Below are 24,787 nucleotides of genomic sequence, written 5' to 3'. Positions count from 1 at the left end.
CTATACACTTGGTGTAGAAAGCTCTGAATGCGTAAACGAGAAAAGATGACCGAAATTAGCAGGCTCTTAAATCAAAGCAAAAAAAAAAAAAATATATATATATATATATATGTATATTTTATATATATATATATATATATATATATATATATATATATATATATATATATATATATATATATATATTATGAAGAATACACCGGTAATGCAATATTTCGCCAATATAGAGTTTATTGAGCAACTCAAATTTTCGGTGGCTTCCATCCACCTTCTTCAGGAGTCTCGACGCGGATATAATATATATATATATATATATATATATATATATATATATATCCTCAAAACAAAGCAAAGAAAACTGTCTAGCACAGGTAACGATTATTAACAAACCATAACAAAAAAAAAAATCAAACTAATAATGAACTGAAAGGGAAAAAGAGGTGTAGGTCCTACTAGAAATCATTTGATATGATGTCTCAGTTTTGACATAGTACGATTCTCCGTGGTGTAGCAAACCAAGGCCCTGTTTTATCAAAAGATATCATAATCGATTTTAAATTTCCTTAACACACAGCCTGCCATAGACATGATTGAAATCAACTATGTACTAGTATAACTCTTCATAAAACAAGGCCCAAATATCGTAGCAAGAAAAAAATAAAAGGGGACGGGGGACTGTGGGAGCCTTAATTCCCTAAATCGTTTTCAGTCATGTAGTATTTGATGTCCAGATTCCTGATGACATTCATTTCGGATCACTATCCCCCCCCCCCCCCCCCGCTCTCTCTCTCTCTCTCTCCTGTCCTTTCCTATCAGCTTGGTCCCCGTTTACAAGTTTAGCATATCATGCTTTGGCTCCTTTTCATTTCCTTATTACAGTAATATTAGCCTTTATTGGTTGACGAGGATTTCCGGACAGAAAGAGTATTTTATTTTTTGAAGCGCAACAGTGAATCTTTTATCGAAGCCTAGAAAAAAAAAAACCTAGGGAAGTTAAAGGGTATTTTCTCTCTGTTTTTTCAAGCTCAACAGTGAAACTTTTAATAGAATCGGATGAAATACGGAAGTTCTGAAACTATGAAGTTTCCGTGAAATTTTTTGCCAAATGGTTTTCCAGCAGAATATATGAATATGCAAATGAGTTAGCTAATGACGTCATCACCTCACAACAATCGTGTGGGGAAAAAACTGACGCCAATTCCATTTTATTTTTGCTATATGAATTGGTTAATTGCGTGTCATTTCTGGCTGAATAACTTCAAAGTAGTGATCAGTCAGAAATATTAGAATCTAAGACTTGGGTATTATTGTGTTTGAACAGCAACAACAACAAATACATGTATATCATGATGATCAATGTCAAAATTCTGTGTACAAACTAAAGAGCCGGTTGTGAGGTGATGACATCCTCAAATCTCCGCATCCAGTCACCCTTTATATGCATATATTGACTATTGTGATGATGATGATGATGATGATTATCACCATAATAATAATAATAATAATAATAATAATAATAATAATAATAATAATAATAATAATAATTATTATTATTATTATTATTAGTATTATTATTATTATTATCATCATCATCATCATCATCATCATCATTATCTTTACTACAACCATTATATTACCATTATTGATATCACTTTCATCATCAGCAGCGTTGTCATTGTTATAAGAATGTAGAGGCAGTGTTAGAGATTTACAACAGTATGATAGTACATAAAGTCGTAGGCGTGGTATGACTCGCTTCATTGTTTACCTTCGTTTTTAAGCTGGCTTTTTACACTACTGTCACATTAAAATTTCTCACTGTTTCTATTCATATCGTGCATAGAAGTCGATAATGTTTTTTACGTTTCGGACATTAAATTTACTCTTCGTAACTTATGTCCTTCATCTGCAGCTAAAGTAAAAACTCAGGGTCTTTCTCCTTTCCCTGAGCAGGAGCGACGGCTCTTTGAATAAAGAAATCGTTAGTGTAACTCATTTCCAGCCATCCGCACTGTGTCACGATCTAGTATAGTGAAACTCATAGTATCATTGAGGTACATTGTACTTATTCTACTGTGATGGTTGTGTACTGCTGTAATGTGCTAGTAATTGTTCGTGGACTCTTCCATTATCTATATCGGGCTTATGTTTTGGATAACACTGATGAGCAATTCGTATGACGTAATGTGACTGTTTCCCTTCGTCAGTGTTGTTGTTCCATTAACATTAATCACGTCATCCGACCATGATATGAGGTCTCAGTCGAGGACAATCGCCTCCATTATTTTTTGTTGTCTTTGTTATATCATCATAATCGCAAAAAGTGTCGCCGACCAGGCTTAAATGGACTCATCCGTTTTGATCATCCCTCAGAACAACAACAAAAGTATTCTCGTGCACATTATGCACTAAAGCAGCCGCATACGTAGATTTACCGGCACTGCCTGACCGTATGCGTGTCCGTGTCGCACAGGGTGGAACGTACCCCTTTTGTCGGTAAGCTCGGCTGAGGGATTGTAATGCGGAAATAACAACCAGAGAGCCGGGCCTGGACTCTCAAACATTGTTTGACTGAGTGAGAGATTGTAAAGAAAGTACATTGGACTCTGTAAGGCGGGGTGAGTACTGTCTTCAAGTTGTTAGACAGTCGGACATTCTAAGCTGTGGATGTATCACATCTAACTTTTCCCCGCCTCGTACCGAGAGAGTATCAGCATGGGGGATAAATTCTTTGTCAACGAGGGTCTCAAATACCTCTTTCTGGTAAGTACACTGAACGTGTTAGTATATGCCTAACATACCTCCTTCTTTTGCGTGATTTCATTTTGGTATATGAGAGACTTTCTCGGGCATTACGGCTTTAAACGGATTTATTCAACTGTGTTGGGTATTCCGCTCAAGTAGAGCGTAGTTAAACTGTTATGTAATACGGTGTTGCATCTCGAAAATAATGAAATATAGTGAAATAGACGAGATGCTATCATTGTATTTCAAACATCATTTTTTACTTGGCCCTCGAGCTAATTAGCCACAAACCCTTTCTTACATTCATACAATCTAACACAACCTTATGAGGAGTTTGCGTTAAAAAGGCGCTGAATCCATTGAAATGATTGATTTAGCGTCTTTTGGAAGCAAGCTCTTCATAAACACGCATGATTGTACGTGTAGGACGTAGGCTATCTACTTCGGCTCAATGGAATATCAGACCCAATGATGGTAGCATGCACTCACCTCCAAAATAATGGACTCGAGGTCAAGAGATAGAAAGAAAAAACCGCTTTGATGGTCAATCTTTGCATTCAGAGAATAGACGATTGATGAACCGTACGTTCTACTTTACACATTGTAAAGTAGAGCATACCAAGCATTTAGTAGTGCTTACTCGTTGTCACAGTGTCAGGTAGTAAAGTGTGAATAGGAGCCCCCCCCCCCCCCTTTAAGGGGGATCTCTTGACAGTGTTCACTTTCACCACGCTTTGAAAATTTAAGTAATAATCACAAATCACTTTAACAGGAATGATGATGCATAATTATTCAATATATCATTAATTTTATATAAGTCCCTTTTTAATAATAGTGCAGCGACAATAACTGAAGGCACAATTTACTATATTTGCAGATGAAACAAAAACCCCAGTTTTGTTGCTTCAAAATAATTCTAAAATGTGAATTGGGGATAAAGACAACCAGTGTAAAAAATTGAATCGGTATAATCAATGTTAAGTACTGTTAAATATACAAAATGTGAACAATAGTTATGACAAAAGATGTTTCTAGACAAAACCGCCTACAGTTATGGTTTAGTGGGAAAATAGTGATATCTCCTTATATTTTAAGCTTTATAACGATTTTTGTTTTAGATGGTAGGATGATTTTGTGATACAGCTGACCTACACATTATGCATCAAACAAATCCCGAGCATTTTTAAACAACTGCTCCCACTGGTAAAAAGTACCGTTTGTCACGCCTGGTCATACTGCTGGTTGTGACAAAAGACGCTGGACAGTAAGCCATTTTCGCATGCGTCGCACTCAGTACGTGTTTGCTGGAAGTACAAGGGCTAGAAATTCCCCGTAAAAACTTCTTTTAGATCATTAATAATTCATGAATCATCCAAAGTAGAAAAGACATGAATACGTGAATGCACTTCCTCTTGCTTTCATTGTGCGCAAAGAACGGTGAAGTATGATATAATGGGCAATAAAGATCCTCTCGTGTATTCAGACCATTCAACCTCAAATCCAGTCGACACCGTACTAGTATTTAACTTATTACGTGATAAAATTCTGGTCTCGATGCGACCTGCATAGAAATGCAGTTAGTGTATAACTGCTTTGGTCCCACGGCAGACGGTTTGAAATGGAGCAGAATTCTTTTCGGGGAACCTAGCAGCCTAAGACAATATTATGACATAATTATGTTCGTGGAATTTAAATTACTTTTATGAGTGATGATCTGGCAGGCATTCGTAGATGAGGATAATTCTACAACGATGTCATTGTTGGTGTGTAACTCGGTCAAGAAAGTATACTCAGACAGTGCATTGTGAAAGTTTTATCAACGGAATGTATAGGATCTTTAAAGAAAAGCTGGCTAATACCATGGAGGTATTTTCTACCTCCATGATAATACATTGGCACGGCAAAATAATCCATATCAATTAACCTTGCACTGTGTTAGGCATCCTTTCCTTGTCTCTTCCTGTTTATCCTTCTTTCTCGTTTGTCACTATCAGTCCGTCAATCTGTGTATCCATTCTATATAATGTCTGTTTGCGTGCGTGTATGTTCTGTATGTATGTGTGTATGTTTACATATCCATGTCATGAATTCATCTATCTATCTATCTATCTATCTATCTATCTAACTATCTCTATCTATCTATTTAATTATCTCTATCTATCTATCTATCTATCTATCTAATTATCTCTATCTATCTATCTATCTATCTAATTATCTCTATCTATCTATCTATCTATCTATCTTGTCATCTCTATCTATCTATCTATCTATATCTATCTATCTATCATCATCTCTATCTATCTATTTATCTATCTATCTATATCTATCTATCTATCTATCTATCTATCTTTTTTGTTTATCTAACTTTTGAATTGTCTATATCTCTGTCTGTCTGTGTGTGTGTGTTGTTTGTCTGTCTCCCCGCCTCTTCCAGCCACTATTTCGCACTCGGTTGGTTTTATAAACGATGCAGCCAAACTCCAGGTTCAATAAAATTTACACTTTATCCAATCAAAATCATTGCGCTTTGTGTCATTGCGCTTATGTTCATTCAGCAGAATAAACAGCTTTGCGTGTTAATAATTCTGCCACGCAAAGCGATTCGGCAGAAAAGAAAGAAAAGAAATTCTAAAGCTAGAGTTGAACGATGGTACTTTGACCTCTCTGTTACACAGCGTACATTCTTTCGGTCAGGTAAACCATGCATGGACCTACAACGAAACCATGGGTAAACAGCAACGTGGCGCACAAGGGAAACGACACAATTCAATGTATATTCATCTATCTATCTATTTGTCTGTCTGTCTGTCTATCTATCTATTTGTCTGTCTGTCTGTCTATCTATCTATCTATCTATCTATCTATCTGTCTGTCTGTCTACCTATCTACGTGTATATACTGATGTGTCATCCTGATAATTAAGTATATTTACATATCTGCCCGTGTGTTTGTCTGTCTTTTCCCTATCTATCGTTCCATCTATCATTTTTGTGCATAATCAGTACAGCACACGGATAAAAGGGATTATACTGATCATATCTATAGCTATATCGGCATTGATCGAATGGTAAATTCTGATATTACTTAACTCAGGTATCTCTGTACAATAGGTTACCAAGTTTATCGAGACTTGGTGTATAACCTGACGTCCTATCGTAGGACCTAGATTATGACGGTCAAGATGGGTCTCCAATGCACCACACGACCCATGGAGTGCACTAGGTTGGACCCGATCTCTGAGACTGAATTTCATTTGTTTCGGGGCATAATTCCAATTGCTTTGCCAAGAAGACTCAAATGGTGTAGTGTATATTGCCATAGCCCATGGGTGTTTAAAAGTGTCGAACGCGCTCTCTTCCGATCACCCTCTCTGCTCTGATGGAGAACTATTGGTGTTGTTCGGTGTATATACCAAGTCATGCCAGTGAGAGATACTTGTCGTTAACGGCTTTCATACCGGAAGCCTTTCTTCGCCCCATGCACGGCATGGTATATAAAGGTGTGAATATAATGCACTGTATTCACTGATATCTCACTCTTTGTATAGCGCTCATCAAGCCAGGAAGTTTTTGTGTGTGCTTTGTCATGTGAAGGAATGTTAGAAAAAATCGCGTTAACAATCTGATGCTTTGACCTGGAAAATACTCATCAATGGCACGTACCCTCGCAATTAAAATTATGTATGTATGTATGTATGTATATATATATATATATATATATATATATATCCGGAAAATGGAGCAGAAAGTCTGTAGCTCCATTTGTACACAGGAATGGGTAGGCATATGATCTAACTGTATCACCATTTTACACAAACTTTGACCCACTAAGACACACACACTCCCACATAAAATTAATGAATCCGTTCTCTTGATTCTAAAAGTTCGTCTTTCATAACACTAAAGAATTCATCGAAAAATAATGAGCTACTTTTTTTTTTTTCCCCAGGCATGCGGTTTGTAGAGCTTTCGTAACAAACATCATGGAGCTAGTATTCGCCATGTCGGTATGGTTCGATGGCGCTCTTTCAGGAAAATTAGTGTACTGCATCAACGAACTTGAATGAATTTCAAAGCAACACAAAATTATCTTGAGTAGATCAAGCCTCTGTTGTAGGTTCAACACTCTGTGCAAATTTGATTTGTCTGCGAAAATTTGTCAAAATTAAAACACATCAATATTTTGATCACGGATAGTAAATCTTTGTTTACATATCACTGTGATTGCATAATAGAGTTTCCTATTTTAGTTGACATTATTTTAGATGCGTATGAATTGGGAGTCTCCCTTGGTTACAAAAGAGAGCTATTATAGCGTTGAGGATCTCTCATTTAAACGTGTAAAATTTATAATCATTTTAACTAGAGATGTTGAGGTGTTCTAGTTTAATGAGTAGAGGAATGCCAGCGATCCGCCTGTTGTGAAACCATGCTCCGTCTAAACATTGGAGAGGAAGCAATGGTGATTATTTTGAAACAGGAGAGCGAGGAATCAGGGATAAGCGTCATCAATCATCCAGTCTCAGAACTATTGAGTTTGACGATTTGGTGGTATGCTGTCTAAATGTATATACAGTGTACGATGAAACATGTTGATTTTTGTTTTTCTTAGTTGGCGATGTATGTACAATTCCAATATTTATCTCATGGATCAAAGAAATTGTGTACAATTAGCATCGATTTACATTGAATATCATCGAGAATCATTATAAAAAATGTCACAGCTAAGTCTTAGTCTAATATGCTCGCACATTGCGATAAAAATCCAATAAAAAAATAGACCATAGTTGATGATCTAAAAAAGAAGTTAACCGACTTACTTGCTTACAGTTTTAAATGTTTTGGGTTTTTTTTTTTGTTTTTTTTTACTCAGCACGTTGTATAGGTTTTCCAAACTATTCATGAACGAATCTCATGATTGATATGCTCCCGTTTCGGTCTATTGCGTTTTCTCTTATTCTCATCAATCTAAAATAAGAAACTATACAACTAATACTTCATTTTCTTATTTTACGAAGTAGGTTGTCAACATGGTTATATCCATTATACAATATCACACAGAAGTTGATATTTTGTCTTGTATTATCAAGAGGAGTCTATGAAATGACAACACCTGGCGCTCTTGTATATGGACACTGAACGAAAACTGAGATAAAGGCCTACTTTAATATCATACTTAAATACATCATATAAGCCATGAATTATCAACATGTGTTTTTCATGTCCGAAAAAAGATTTGTTAACCATCATATGAATTAATACCTTCCACCCCCCCCCAAAAAAAAAAGTGACAAAAAACACTATAACGACACAAACAGAAAGTGTACAAACTGTGATCCATGTATTTCCTGCTTAGTTATTTCCTTCTTAAAAACAGACACTAATGTAACAGCCATCCATTACTGGCTGTAACGGGAAATAACATGTTTCATTAGCGGAGTTTGTGGTAAGCTCCCGGAAACTCATTCTTTCGCTTACGCGCCATTGATTTTGACATGGGGATTATCCGATTTATATAAGGATGATTGTGTTAATGGGGATGAAATACCTGGAACATGAATTGGAACCGAACTTGACCGCGTAGGAAGGTGATAGGGGTGATCAAAACGTAGCAGCCTACCACAATAGAGATATCAACAGACAGGAATGACTCAGCAACACAACAGACCGATGCAAAGTCTGGATTGCTTTACTGCTGTGTTGGGCAACAGGAACTAATTATTTCCTCTTTACCGTAGCGCTCCATCACCCCTCCCCTTATATAGTCTTTATACCCCAACCATAAACATGCAAACAGAATAGAAAGGGAGCAAGCCAATTAACCTACGTGATTGCTGACAAATAAGCAATAAGAAACAACCAACAGAAGAACGACTTTTACAAGTCAACAAAAAGACACAAGGGTTTATGAAGCAGCATCAAATCCGCAGGTCATCCTTGCATTTTGTAGAAATGGTATGTGGAGACCGGCTCTGATTATAACGTTAGATGAGACATTAAACATATTATAGCTGTAGTGGCAAATGGCAATGGTAATGTATACTGATATAGTTTCAGCCTTATCTTTGATATCATTTTGTCTATAATCTGTAGGGGGACTACATTTAACAAGCAGTGCTTCTAAGTAGTCCCCTCCACATTTGTATATGGTGTTATTCTATCTCAGAATATCACTATATTTTGTATATACATGTAACATACTGTGTATAGTTTTTATATAATGTCCACTATGTGTTATACCCTGTATATTCTATCATATAATGTCCACCATGTGGAATATGAATAAATATCATTTCATTTCATTTCAAATGATTTCTGTTTCATTTTCAAGCGACTTGTGAAGTCCCTATTAATAGTTTTTGATGGATGGATTCTGTCTAATGTGACGGATGTAATGTCATAAACAGGAAAGACTACCAGGTGCTTGATTTGCCAAATCATCGTGACCCCACGGTGACCTCGACAGCAATGACTTCCGTCTTTGCGTCCCTATCCTGGTGATGCGGAAGTGGCTCGGAAAGTTTGTCTTTTTAATAATCAATCATTTGTCATAGTAACTTATCATCAGCCCATCGAGATATTATTTCATCTTTCCCTTTCCGGGCTGCTGTGGCTTTACCAAGAATTGTTTTGCAAATACTTTATGTCCAATGATTGGTTCTATATTTTGCGGACTGGTCTTCATTCAGAAGTATTTGTGACTAATGAAGGCCAAAAATGTCAGTCTGATTGTCTGACATCGAATTTGAGGCCTGACACCAAAGGACAATGATTGACATCATTCCTGTGTGTCCTATTTCTTGCCTGATCCTCACCTTGGAACGAGGAAAGTGACATGGGAAAATGAATGTTATGTTAATGTCAAGTTTTGCTTCTCAGGGAAGAGGGACTAAACTGAAATGAAGAGAGAAGGAGATGATTAATGAAGGAGTACAAAAAGAAAACTCCGAAGAAGGGAAACGAGAGCGTAGCCTATAAAGGATACACAGAGGTGTGAACGAAGAAAAAATCTACAATGGTGTAGTGAAGTTCCACAAACATTTAGTTAAGATTAGCTTCGATAGGAATAATTACTATAAACAGATAATTTCTCGCCCTTGAAGACACACTTTCAGTAAATTGATTTTGAATTTACTATGGACGATCACACAGAAGATCAATTAGTGATATCCTTGGGCACGGTCTTTTATTAATATACCTACAAAATGCCTCTTAACCTTTGTATCAAAACAAAGGGGCATAATGAATTATATCTGACAAACTTTCCGGTGATTATAATGGTGTATAAAGTCTGGATAATTAAATCATATATTTGCTTAGACTGGGGATTCAGAATGAGGAAGCCGCGATCAGGAGTAGATATCACATAAATCATACTATTATGAAATCCGTGATGTTACCAATATTGAAAGTGTGCTACTTAGGAAAATTTGCCCGATTTGGAGTGTATTGTGACAAGACTGGGATACAAATTTAAAGTTCCTGAAACGCAGAGAATAGCGCCCTCTACTATAGTGATTAGAGGACTTTCAGTAGAAAGCAAGGAATATCTGGTCATTGACGTTGTGTGTGAGTTTCTCGAACATGCACTACGAAAATATTATTGAAACGTGACCTGCACTGTTTAGAAATCGCGACGACAGTAGCCTCGATAGATTGAAATGAGACTAAGTGATAGTAACATCTCCAGGAATAATGGTATCAAAACATTAAGTACAATGGCCAGCTCGTGTCACACCATTACAAAAAGCTCTGTCGTGATGACGTGAAGTTCTGTCCTGATGTCTATGGTTGACTACTGGAGCAAAACACACACAGGAATATTGTACATAACATGACAATTAGGAAGGGTGGCAGTTGGGGCTATGATATGCACGGTATGACAATGTCTACGTATAACATGCAGACCAGAATAGAGTGAGTCAACAATTATCTCTTAAAGCATAATGCCATTGTGCCACCCCTACGCCCGAAAACAACATTGTCCTTTCATAGGGAAGTACATTTTGTGTACACCGACAGTAGAAACACCGACACGGAGAGCATGATTGCATACACATGTCTCATCAGAGTTATAGGAGAATGGGTAGACCAATATGTAGTGTAATTTACTGTATGAGGAAACTAGTTCACTTATACATTAGCATACAACTACTAGTTTTGACTCCTTATTTCACGGGAGAGGGATTCTCATACAATCAATATGTGATAACTTATAAGTTTTATTTTAATTATGCTGTGGATATCAATGCAAAACCCCTCAAAACAACAACAACAACAACAATAATCACTACCACCACCAACAACAACAATAATCACTACCACCACCACCACCAACAACAACAACAATAATCACTACCACCACCACCACCACCAACAACAACAACATCAATCAGAGCAAGACATAGGTCTAGACGCTTTTGTTACAATATTGAGCAAAAAAAAAAAAGAGCAAAAACATCGAATCTGTCGCATAATTCTGATTTATTTCCGTGATTTGCTGAAGCAAAGTCAAAACAATAATCCATTACATATCAAATCGCCCTGGAGACTACCAGAAACAGCAACTAGAGGATTAGTTTGGCACTTCATGCAATTTATTATTCTTTTTTTTTTTCTTACAGATATCGAGTTTATCCATCATTAATGGTGTGTCAAAAATAATGGTCGTGTAAAACTTTGCTAGACAGCAGCCTTCTTTTACAATGTAAAGCAATCCAATTGTCTTCTACACTGTAAAAACATCGGTGTTAGATTTAACAACACGGGTGTTAAATCTAACACCGATCAAACTTCAATAAAGGACCACACCCACAGGTGTTAAAAATGCACTGTGATGGTGTTGAATAGTGTTCACTTGACACTTCGTGGTGTTAATTTGACACTGTACCTGGTGTTATTTTGACACTGTACTGGTGTTAATTCAAAAATGACACCACATGGTGTTGATTTGATATTTGTTGGTGTTAATATCAATGGTTTAACACCCGTCCAGCTTCAATAAGAGACCACACCAGCTGGTGTTACTTTGGTGTAAATTTATTTTCACATTTTTTCAAAAATCTAGTATTTCAATGTAAAATTCTTGATCGTCTTGTTTAAATTAAAAATCAACAAGAAGTGCAGTTACTAAGAAACTCTTCAAAAAACAGTTTAAAATTTGGAAATGACACCCGGAGGTGTTAATTTAACACCATAAATGAGCACCGAAAATTTAACACCAGCTCGGTGTTCACTATTTAACACCGGACTTTTTGCAGTGTACCGCGAAATGGCATTTGTCACGTTTTACCGCAGGAACAAACGTCGACAAAGACGATTTCTGTCTGACAAAATACCATCTCTCAAAACAATCGTTTCTGTTTCGTTTTGTTTTGTTTTATTTGAAATGTTTGTTTTGTTTGTTTCTTTTTTGTTTTGTTGGGAGGGTACAGTTTCATTGTTGTGATTTTCCACATTCGTTATTTAGTTTGTTTTTTTTTGCGAATAGAACGTAGACAATTTTCTACATGTCAACATTGCTTGTTTTCATCCCTCCCAAACTACCCCATTTCCCTCAAGAAAGGTTTAAGAGGACGAATTAGTATAAATGTATAATGATGCATGCTCAGATGTATTCTTTGGTTATCTTTTACATAAAAATATCATTTGAATGATTTAATGTTTGTTGAAAGTGGAGTAAAATAGAAATAGAATATACAGCTCATTGAAACTAAAAATTAAGCATCAGTATCTTGCATCGAAAGTATAAAACGGAATCATATTTTGCTAATGACAGTGTAATTATGGATACCGCCGGATATTGACTCCATGATATGGATCGTACGAACAAATAAGTTCTGTGTTGTATTATCTCTTTAATTGATTCTAGTTTTCCACAATATTGTTTTCTAGCTACTATGGCTTGGAGCAAACGTGGCCTACTGGGTGGTCACCTTCCTGGTCTACGAGCAGGGCCCACAGTACTTCTATGTCAGACGTATCACTGGGGTAAGACCGTCGAGTGTCACTCGATCACCAACTCAAGTGTGGAGGAAGTTATGCAACTTCTACTCCACCAATATTACTCTTTCATGTGTGAAACTGTCGTACGATCTAGCATTGGGGATTGTTTCTACTGCCATGATGGCACGGAAAATTAATCGAAGAAGAATAAATGTGCCCCTGAGAAAACTCAAGCGCTTATCAACGGTATGCTATGCACTTCCATGAATACTGTATGTTATGAGACTTCATCGAACGTGTACAGTTTTAACAAAGAAAATAAGCTCTATTGAGTACGGTATCAGGCCCTACAATGTTTGATTTAACCCTGTAAGGACTATTTCTTTAAATTCTGTTTAGAGTGGTGGCCACAAAGGGTTATGATAGATAAACACCTGTTAAAGGGATGGTACAGTATTGGTGGTGATGCGAATTGGGCTTTTAACTTTTTGTGAGATACCAAGAAAACACTTATGAAAAAGTACAGAGCATACCATTTTAAGAAGAATTCAATGTTTATTTGATAAAAATCGGGTTTAAAATGACTGAAACATCCAAAAACAAAGTAAAACAAAGCAATCGTAATAAAGTGTGGGTCCCACACTTATTAGAATCGCTCTGTTTTGGATATCTCAGCCATTTCTACACTAATTTTCATCAAATAAACGTTGAATTCCTCATGGAATTATATGCTCTTTCATAATTCATAAAAGGTTTGTCATTATCTCACCAAAATTTTAGAAACTCAATCAAATCTATACGACCCCTTTAACAAACTGCTGTGTTTGTGTTCACACAGGTGGGTTTGTCCATAGCCAAAGCCAGTGGAGCGGCTCTCAATCTGAACAGCATGTTAATCCTACTACCAGTCTGCAGGAACCTCATCTCCTTCTTCCGTGGATCTTGCGCCACCAACACGGTAGGATCTGAACAGAGGGCGGTAGACTTGCCGCTGCTTTCTGTCAAATAATGTCTGACTTTCAAGTAACTCATTTATAAACTGCGTATTTGGATTCTTTGCTGTTATGTTTGAATAAGTAAATGAACAAATAATGACTCACCAAATAGTGTGATGGAGCAACATTATCACATCACTTCAAGGAAATCTGTGGAGTGGCTGTTGCATACGCTATTAAGTAAATTAATTTGTTGATGAGTTTGAAAATGATAGAACCACCCCTGCGCATAGGAGAGATATAGGATACTTCGGCACAATTTACTACGTATCACTGAAGAAATGCATTAGATAATCATTGTTTCCCCTCATGATTTTTTAGATCGAGCAACACCCACGATCTACCAACCCAAGTGGACTATTAATCATAGGCCAGTCGGTTTGAAGTAGACCTTGATCAATGTACTTTTATGTGCTGCTTCTTTCTAAAGATAACTGGATAATGTGAAATGTTGAGAGGACAATGTTGCACTGAAAATAAACATTCTTCGTCTCGATAATAGCAATAAAAAAAGCCAAGCTTTTTTTTTTCTTCATTATTTACGGAAGCCCTGAATCATTAAAATAGCGAACGATTTCGATAATTAGCGAGAAGATGCAGAGACACGTCCCGTCTTTATAAGGAACAATGTCCAGTATAGTTAAGAAATAAACTTGTGAAACAGGAAAAGAGAACTATTGTAGATTGTTGTAGATTGCATAATATCAATTGATATCCAAAAGACTTTTGCAAGAGTATTATGGTTTTTATTTATTTGCTAATCTTGATTTACTCAGCTTTGTCGGCGAAGCGTACGACGTCAGCTGGACAAGAACTTAACCTTCCATAAGACCGTTGCCTACATGATCGTCATCTGGACCATCGTACACGTGGTCGCCCACGCCTTCAACTTTCGAAACCTCTTTAACCACCAGCGATGTGTGATGACAGGCAATCAAGAAATGTGTGATCAGTACGGCTTCGACAACATCGACCGCAAGTTCACCTTCTTCCCCAACGATAACTGGCTGAATCCACTACGTGAAGTGCCGGTATATATTACTGATTATTTTTCTGTAACCATCAGAAATCATGGGATCTTCAAAATGAATTCCTAGTGTGTTGTCACAATACCAAGAAAAACAAAACAGAACAAAAAAAGATAACAAAATACAGTATACAATAAAGTTTAAAAAATAGCTTGAAGTTGGACATATCTATGCCAAACGATTGTTACCGCTAACATTTATCGTTACCACAATCTGTTCTACGTCTTTCGGATGTACTTGAGGTGCCTATTCCACGTCAAGGAAAGAATATAATTGTGAACAAGATAATTATGAGGGATGCGACGAAGAAAAAAAATCTACAGGAAGAAAGAAAAGGAAAGACAGAGGAAGAGATAAATAGATGGATAGATACATTATAGGTAGGTAGATAAATAGATAGGTAGGTAGATAGGAAGGTAGGTAGGTAGATAGATGGATAGATAGATAGATGGATAGATAGATAGATAGATAGATAGATCAATAGGTAGGTAGATAGATAGGTAGGTAGATAGATAGATTGATAGATAGATAGATAGATAGATAAATAAATAAATAAGTAGATAAATAGATTGATAGATGGATAGATAGATAGATAGAGAGATATAGATAGATAGATAGAGAGAGAAAGAAAGGGGGAGTAGGAGCTAGATAGGGAGAAAGAAAGAACAAAAGAAAGGTAGAGGGAGAGTTAGGGAAGAGATTTAAATCATGCAATCGATTCTTACCAGACGTTTACAATATTATTTGTACTACTGTGCCAGTGACAACAAGAGACTGTATTGAACTTCCCGATGATTGTATAATGATATGGGCTTATTGCCATGTTGCTTCTTCAGTGACCGTACTCTTCTCCCAGAGAATTTGGTCCTTGATACCTTGATACAGTGCGATACTCGATCCTTATACAACTTTGTCGATATCATATAGGTAATACACTTTGTTCAAGGATTAAAATTTAACTTGTCATTGTGCTTTGCCCCGTTCAGGCTCTACCAGGCGGACTGAGTCTGATCGTGCAGGGTTTGATTCCTATCGCAGGGTGGACGGGCGCCGTACTCACCGTCGCCCTCATTGTCATGTTCTCATCCGCTACGGAATTCATCAGGTAAGAAACGATGTCGATCATCCAAACTAGCTGACTTGCATGTTTGTGGTCGTCCTCTGAGTGAGGATGAGAGAGAAGTTGAACAGTGATGAATGAAGGAGGAAATGGTACCAACGTCGATGTTGATGATGATATTAAAATTTGTAACGGCAATGTTACCACCAATGATGATGTTATTGATGTTGTCATTGATGATGTTGATGGTGAGGTCATGATGTCATAGATGATGTCATAGATTATATGATAATCACGTCATTGATGATGTCATAGATAATATAATATTAACAATGTTACTGGTAATGTCGCTGATGATGTCAGTGATGATGTCGATGATGAAGTCGATGATAAATCAATGTTTGTCTATCAATGATGCCTTGGACTTCGACAGAATGGTGAAGACGGTAAGTATGATTCTATGACGATTTTAGAAATGGTGATAAGATTTTCATGAATAGTTTGACGGCAATTGACTCAGTAGGTTTGCTATGAACACAATGATTTCAAAGCAGTTTATCTCTGACTAGTCGCTTCAACTTTTACGAATATATTCTGTGGACTACTTTGCATTATCGATGAGATTCTTATTGGTGACAGGGAGCCCAGTCTGTTATTTTATCTGAAGAATATGAGCAAGAATAGACGTTAACTGCTATCACCTCTGACCGCTGCTTGTGGTCTGTGATACCGATTTCATCTTGTCATTTGCCATGATGGTTAACCCACCTTGTTATTATTGTATCATTTTTGACAGGCGTTCTTACTTCGAGACGTTCTGGATTACTCACCATCTCTTCATTGTTTACTACGCCATGATTCTTGGCCACGGTGCTGGGTAAGTGCACGGAGACAGGACACCTGTGTAACCAGGATTTCCAGGGAAAGGAAGGAGGGAGGAAGGGTGGGGTCAAAGTTCACGCGTCATTAATGGACACGTCGTTTTCCCCGCATACCACTTAACCACACGTGGACTTCCAACTAAAGAAAAGACCATGAACGTGTTGTGTTGTTCTTCCTTATTACACTAATTAATCTTGACTATAATTATGCAAATAATGATTATGTACTCATATCAGTTTACTGACTGCAGAAATTTATGTATTAGTGTTATGGCAAATGCATAATCTATAAATCAGTACAACATTGATTGTGACAAAAGTGAATGCTGTAAATTGAAGTAAAATAGATATTGTGAATTTTATGATTATACCAAACCAAAATTATCTAAAATGGAGGGGTCTGCTGAAAAGCTGGGCCTGTAGTTTGCACTCTCCTCATGAACAATATCTAATTACTGAACTACTAAAACTCAGGCAGATTGTCAAGAGAAGAAAGAAATGAAAAACAAAAAGAAACACACCGGAGTCACAAACCACAAACAAACGAACAAACAAACAAACAAACAAACAAACAAACAAACAAACACAAGGCAGCCCTCTTGTATTTTTATTTTCATTTCATTTAAAACGAAATGAAATGAAATGAAAATTGTAATTAGATGATAAACAGCTTTGTAGACAAACGTGACCCAAAATATATCAATCATGTCAGAAAGATGATCCATTAATATTTTTAAACGGATGTTACGTCACTAAGAGAGGTATTAACAATCTGACGTCAATTCTCATATCCTCCTGTCTTGTACAGCGGCATCATCCGATCACAAACCAACCTTGACGGTCACAATATCGATGCCTGCATCACCAAGCCAGATCTCTGGGGCGTCTTCGCCGAGTGCGACTTCCCGGTCTTCAAAGACGGGGCGGCCGCGGTAAGATTCCTTGCCTTATCATATACCATTGCCTCCGTTCAACTCTAAAAATAAGAGGTCATCCCACGAGTTCGACACCCATGAGTCATACGGCCCACGAGATAGACACCAAGTAAAACAGGAACCCTAACAATGCCTAGGACAAGACACTACAAAAGAGGCCTACAATATTGTATGAGCTCGACACAAGGCAAATGATAATAATAATGATAATAATAATGATAATAATAATAATGATAATAATAATAATAATAATAATAATAATAATAATAATAAAAACCCTTGAGCTCGACACTCCGCATATTAAGTCCAGTGATGTAATTTCGGTCTTGTGGGCCTATTTTTTATTTTCCTAGAGTCGAGCTCATGTGCCTATGTTACTTGACGTCGAGCTCGTGGGCCTTGTTCACGTAGTGTGTAGCTCGTGAGCTGTGTGACTCGTGGATGTCGACCTCGTGACAGGCTTCCAAAATAGATGTTGCTATGCAGTGCGCGTGAATGATAAAGCATCACCGATGAATGCAGTCACATATACAATTAACTCTTTTCTGCATGTGCCAGGGACTTTTAGCTATGTGTATAACATTATGGGATTTCTGTGTCAATTGGCACTCAAAACACGCAAAGGGTTAAGTATGTACATACGTTCTTATCTAAAAATGAAATAAGAATTGAATTGAATTGAATTGAAATGAACTGATTTTCTGTGGGCTTGTTATAAATGAATACAGTTATTAATGTCTTAACATGAAGGTTTTCAGAGCCCTCTTAAAAGAATCAAATGAAAATAGTCTTTTAATTGTAAAGAGAAGTGAATCCCAGAGTGTGGGAGTGTCCCAACAAGTCACACACTCACTTGATAAACAGGAACTTAAGCAAAGTTAGACTTATTCAAGACTTGCTAAGCGTCTAGACCTTAGAGGACAGCTTCAAACAGAGAGACCGACAGACAAGAGAACACATGCAACACACATATACACACATGCAAATACAATGAATTTTTGAGAACGTTACGACAAATATTAATGTAGAAAATATTTCACTTTTATTATTGGTATGTGCTGCCAAGTTACCTTCCTGTCGTTTCGTTGTTCTTGTGTCAGAGCTACAAGTGGGTGCTTGGTCCTATGATCCTCTACATCATCGAGAGAAGTATCAGAGTATGGAGGAGCTGTCAGCAAGTCACCCTTACAAAGGTGAGGTGCCTTCTTCCCGCGCATTATAGTCTTATGTATTCACGGGACACGAGAGTGAGGTACCTTCTCCTCGTAGTCGTGTGTATTCATTGTGACAATCATGAAAGTGAGGTACCTTGATGTGGGAGACGATCATGATAATGAAGTGACTTCTCCTGGTAGTCCTAATGTAATCAGATAACTATGATAAAATCAGGTACCTGCTCTTGGTCCTGGTGTAGGCTACATAACCAAATATAACAAACTGAAAGCAAGATGCCTTTTTTGTTAGTCTAAAATGTAATCAGATATCAAGTAAACAAGTTGTACTCACGAGAGGAAGGTATACAACCTCCTAGTAGTCTTGATGTTATCAGTTGACAATAATAGAAGTAAAGTATCTTATTATGGTAGAAATCGGGTGATAATCATGACAATGAGATGCTTTTCCGGGTAATCTTAATGTAGTCACATGACAATCATGATAGTGAGGTTCATTCACCTGGTAGTCTCGGTGTCCCTCCGGTTAGTTAGAATGTGTGTCTTTGCGTCTTTTTCTTGTCAACGAAATAACATAATGTGATACTTGAACACGATGTCTGACTTAAGACATTGAATATAATTTAAAATTCTGGTTTGTAACTGATATCATGTACAGGTGGTGAAACATCCGTCCAAGGTGATCGAACTTCAGATGAAGAAGAAAGGATTCAAGATGGAGGCAGGACAGTATATCTTCCTCAAGTGTCCCTCAGTCTCACACGTCCAGTGGCATCCCTTCACACTCACTTCCGTAAGAGAATAGTTTTTTAAGCGATAGCAATAATGGTGATGATGATAATGATAATACTAGTAATAGTGATGATTATAATATATATATATATATATATATATATATATATATATATATATATATTCATATCATATAAGGACGCCTGTTCAGTATTACCACTCCTGCTCTACCAGAGTCGAGAGGGACGTAGTGGGTAAAAACATCTTGTTCAAAGGGACGTAAGCACTGGGCGGGAATCGAACTCTGGTCTTCCGATTGGGAGTTGGGAGTCTTATTTACTATAATGACAAAAGCGCCTCCACATATTTAATTATCTATATTAGCTAATAATCAGATGTTGATACAAAATGTATTTTGTTGAAAGATACTTAGCTCTAAGCACCGGCACATTTACTCCCATGGTGCGGTAATCCTCCTATAGCCATGATTCAATTTATGGCATGCATCTCTGTACCTTCATCATCTACTCCCGATATTAACATAGGCACACCATTTCCATCTAGAAGTCAAAATGGATGTGACCTTAAATGGGAAGCGTTGTTTTGTTTTGAAATTTTGATACATTTTAATGTAAAAACAGCTCTACGGTATCATCGCAACAAGAAGAGAAACTGACTGAACGAACCGGATCAGAGTAAAACCGAACAAAATCTCCCCAACAGAAGCACACACTCACACACTCACTCAAAACCACATACTTATTATGTAATGTGCAACGAGTATCAAGCTTTTAATCGTAAAATATGATAAACTGGATAATGTGAATTCGTTATCGTCAAATGAATATTCCCTTGTACAGCACATCTGTGTAATAGTGTAGCAGTTCCACCTTCTACAGGGAACTCGGTAAAGATTGCAATATGCTTATTCTTTTAGGGGGAGGGGGTGGAGGGCACCAAAAAGGAAGGCATAGATTTGGTAATTGTAAGATTAATCTGACATCGTTGGTCGCAATAGGCTCCTGAGGAGGACCATTTCAGCGTGCACATCCGTGTGGTCGGGGACTGGACTTCCGGCCTGGCCAAGGCCATGGGGGCTGATAGACCAGAGCAACAGGACCAGGACTCACTGCCAAGGTACTTAGCTTTCTTTCAGACGGTTTCTTTCAGACTTTCAAAGGTTTAACCAGTGCGTCTAATCACCAGACAGATACAGAAATATTCCTAAAGTTATATATAATCAATGACATTATGCCAAGTGGGAGATGTTGAACAGAAATATTCGCGCGATATAATGGTCTTGCTGTGTTGAAAAATTAGCTCTAAGATAAGTATGAATGTGACATAACTTTAAGGTAATCCAGCATTTCTGTTTTCAACTTTCTAAGCAACATGATCAGATGATATTGGACACGCATTTTGAATCGCACCGTGTTTTTTTTTTTCCGTCCCCTCCAAGAATGACTGTAAAACGATTGTGATGTTCGGTAAAGTTTACGTCTTCTTCGAGTGAATTGTCAACCCTGTCAAAACTTTATTGTACTGACTGTGGAAATTAAATTACCAGGCTGTTGAGTGCTCAAAGCGTATATCTATCATTTAACTTCACAGGGTTGCTGTTGACGGACCGTTTGGAACGGCCAGTATTGATATCTTCAAATACCAAGCTGCGATCTGTGTTGGTGCTGGTATCGGAGTTACGCCCTTCGCTTCCATTCTCAAGTCAATCTGGTAGGTCAAGTTTTCGTGGCATGTGTTCAGTGGAAATTTTGACCGTTGCCCTATATAGTGTCATCAATTATCTGGAATTAAACACATCGTTGTGGTATTGTTAAAAAGGTTTAGGAAGCTTGACAGGGGACCCTGTATGGGTTCGTTTCTGCAAGACTCGTTAATCCTAAGACAAGGTGTCTCTTTTTGTCGAAGTGTGTAATTAAGGATAACGAATATTGCTAGGGTAATGATAATAATATGAATTTCCGGAAGAAGATGTCTCTTTTAATACTCTCTCTCTCTCTCTCTCAAAAAAAAAAGACCAACAACGACAAAAACTCATTTGGGTGTGATACTATGGTGTTTACCAGCATTTTAAACATGAATTAGGTGTACTTCGGCGAAGCTGTTTGGCAATAAAACCATGTTAATTTGGAAATGTCTTTGTTTTTCCCTTTACCTGTCAGAAAGATTGATAGTCCTGTTGAAATGTTTGTATCATTAATGTTGTTACATGTGCGCAGGCTGAAGAGCGTTAATAACAGCGCCTCCCTGAAGCTGAAAAAAGTATATTTCTTCTGGATCTGTCCCGACACAAACGCCTTCGAGTGGTTCTCGACTCTCCTAGACTCCATCGACACACATTTCACAGAGATGGGCCAACCAGACTTCCTCAAGTACTTCATCTATCTCTCGAGGGGATGGAGTAACACACAGGTAAATTAGACTCAAAGTTATTTATTCCGTTTTGCTTCATTTGCTTTTTCTTTCTTCTTCAATTTCACCTCATGCTTCTTTGATTTTAACTTCCAGTGATTTCATCGTTTGTGCTGTAGTGAAATTATTTCTGCTTCTCTTCTGTTCTTGTCACCCTTTTCATCTTTTCTCTTCATTTTAAATGTCGAATTTCCTGAGCATTTCTTACTCTCGAATCACATATTTACTGTTTCATGTGGCAGTTTATGCATGGCATCACGAGTTAACGAAAATCATGTACATAGTAATTAGTTGGCACAATTTCGTAGTATAACCGATAAAGATATTTCATTCTACGATCTCCTGTTTATTGTGGGTACTTTGTTGTTGTTCATGTTTGTCCTGTCTACAATGTGTCCTTCTTGCAGGCCAAGAACATCTACCTCCAGGAGGAACAAGAGATAGACGCCATCACCGGCCTGAGGCAGAAAACTCACTACGGCCGACCCAAGTGGGACTCCAACTTCAAGATGGTCGCAGCTGAAAACCCAGGGTAAAAATATTATTGTTACTACTAAAACATGGACCTGTTAAAGGCATTTACCACTTGCAGACGAAACACAACCCCCAGCTTTAGTGCTTCAAAAAAGTTCTGAAATATGAGTAAGGGATATAGTAACAGCCAGTGTAAAAAGTTAATTAGTATAATCAATGTTAAGTATTGTTGAATATAAAAAAAAAATGTGACCAGTAGTTATAATAAAATTGTATCTAGACTAAATCGTCTGCAGTGAGAAAAATAGTGATATCTCTTCATAGTTTAGGCTTTATTACATAATTTTATATGACCTTTATCTATTTTAACTGACCTACACATATGCATCAAAATGTGATAACTCGAATTTTTGAAGTCACTGTTCCCAATGGTAATTAGAACCTTTAAAGCCAGAGGTGTGGGTGTGGTGGGATGAGGGTGAAGAGACAACCTTGGACCCTCCTCCAGTCTCACCCCTCCACGTGATTGTTTTGCCAAGTTTGGTGTGTTACTTTAGACGATTATATGATCTTTAAGTTTGTTTGATTAACTGAAATGTTTTGGCAGCAGGAGATTAAAAGCAAAATACGGAAATTAGCCATAAATAATTTAGTCTTTGTAATGTTTGCTCTGAAAGTAATTTGTTTCTAAAATGATAACACCAAGACAGGAAATTCTGATGAGCTATCGTATTTCAGCTGGCATATAATGATCTTTTGTATATCCAGTCTCATTTGGCCCATCTCAGGTTTTCCTCATGACATTGTTACCAAAAATGTATACATACAAACAGAAACGAAAACAAGCAAAAACAAAAAGAACAATAAAATAAAACATAACAAAACTTAACATGCTTCCCTTGACAGTACATGAGCGATATATTCAGCTGTCTTTCATTCATAATTTCTCTCTTTTCTCTACTTGTAAAACAGCACAAGTGTCGGTGTATTTTTCTGCGGACCGAAGGCCCTTTCATCAGTGCTACATGAAAATTCGAACAAGTTCACCAGCATCACACCGGACGGGGCCAAATTCTTTTACAACAAGGAGAACTTCTAGAAAGACCCGGCCTCGAAGGAAAGTCTTTCTAATTAGGCGACCATTCGCAAACCCTGTGGTCATAAAGTGGAAGTTTTTGTTGTTGTTGTTGTTGTAATGATTTGGACTCGAAATCAGCCATGCTACCACCATGCTATTTAGCACAACTCCACTTTAAGTGGTAAAATTACAGACATTCGTTAACACAATCTGCTTAAGTGACGTAGTTAATCCCATTTCATTTTCATCCGTTGAGTAGTGTACCAGATTGCTTCTTAAATTCCACCTGCAAGCTTGGTACACACGAAACGATGTAGATCACAGTTCTATAAACCAGCATATCTCAACGAGTATTGGCTAGTATCTCTTGCCTGATATATTTCACGTACTATGAGAAGTTTATTTGCCATTTTCAGAAGTGAAATACGATAAGTAATGCAAGTCAAAGTGATTTTCAGCGTTGAAAGTTCTTAGCTTTTGTACAAAGACCAGATGAACATAATACAGGAATTTATGTCTATTTCAAAAAGAATCTATTCTAAGTATTTGATCACCGGAAGAACACTTTCAAAATTTCAATTTTGTAGGCTATTTGAAATTTCAGAGGTTAATCTAAGTTATGCTTTTAGTCTTGCACAAACACTTGAGATACGATGTGATAGTCGGTTCCTAGAGATTTTGGTATCGATTGTGTCGTCACAACTCTGCGAAGGATTGGCACAAACTATAGATATTACTTCTATCAACCGTTCGTGTACAAGTTTGTGTACAAACACAGTTATCTTTTTATTTGTTTTGGGTATATACTGGAACATATCGCTACTTCGGTATGTAAGCTTGAATTATTGTTGTAGGTGCATATTTCAGAAATATTTATCATGTTTTCGTCCACGTGTGGGTCGGCGACTTAGGAGATGAATATGTATTGTCTAGAGCAACGCCATACTAGTAAACGTACAGTAAATACGCTTACGCCACTATAGCTGTAAAAATCGTTCATGCATACAAAAACTAAACATTTATATATTTTATATCGTGTCGGGTATGATTGATAAATGAATACATGCACATGTATTTTTATGAGGGTACTATAGATAAAGCATTGAGTACTATATTATGCGATTATGTCCAGATCTTGTAATTATTGGTGTAAAACATAATGAAGAAGAAAAAGTAAATCGTACTAGCGAAGTGTGAATGTTTTGCTGTATATTCAAAAGAAACACGATATAAAATTTTTTCGTCACACATGTTTTCTTGAATAATCATACCTATAGAAGCAGACGTCTGGGCTCAAATTCGTGATGTCATTT

The 24,787-nt window shown here is 37.1% G+C and overlaps 1 protein-coding gene across 1 annotated transcript; it reads left to right on the top strand.

The window, feature by feature from the left end:
- The first annotated feature begins 2,547 nt into the window (after window positions 1-2,547).
- Window positions 2,548-24,569, top strand: LOC139710722 (NADPH oxidase 2-like). The gene is made up of 14 exons (XM_071622640.1): window positions 2,548-2,763; window positions 12,639-12,734; window positions 13,528-13,647; window positions 14,461-14,715; window positions 15,699-15,817; window positions 16,569-16,649; window positions 17,462-17,585; window positions 18,689-18,781; window positions 19,419-19,553; window positions 20,511-20,629; window positions 21,104-21,223; window positions 21,730-21,922; window positions 22,330-22,454; window positions 23,369-24,569. Exons 1-14 carry the CDS (start codon window positions 2,716-2,718, stop codon window positions 23,493-23,495), a joined length of 1,755 nt encoding a protein of 584 aa, XP_071478741.1. The 5' UTR covers window positions 2,548-2,715; the 3' UTR covers window positions 23,496-24,569.
- Window positions 24,570-24,787: the final 218 nt, after the last annotated feature.

This window comes from Diadema antillarum, unplaced genomic scaffold (assembly GCF_040938485.1).
Source record: "Diadema antillarum isolate AM-2024a unplaced genomic scaffold, OU_Dant_1.0 seq00001558_RagTag, whole genome shotgun sequence".
Taxonomy (NCBI): Eukaryota; Metazoa; Echinodermata; class Echinoidea; order Diadematoida; family Diadematidae; genus Diadema; species Diadema antillarum.
The sequence above is the reverse complement of the archived record's forward strand: the minus strand, read 5'-3'. Positions and strand labels throughout refer to the sequence as shown.

Bases quoted from the DNA above. Each gene is read 5' to 3' on its own strand.
- LOC139710722 (XM_071622640.1), top strand. From the start codon at position 2,716: ATGGGGGATAAATTCTTTGTCAACGAGGGTCTCAAATACCTCTTTCTG. The intron at 12,735-13,527 runs GTAAGACCGTCG...GTGTTCACACAG, and splicing joins ATGTCAGACGTATCACTGGG to GTGGGTTTGTCCATAGCCAA. The intron at 14,716-15,698 runs GTATATATTACT...TGCCCCGTTCAG, and splicing joins ATCCACTACGTGAAGTGCCG to GCTCTACCAGGCGGACTGAG.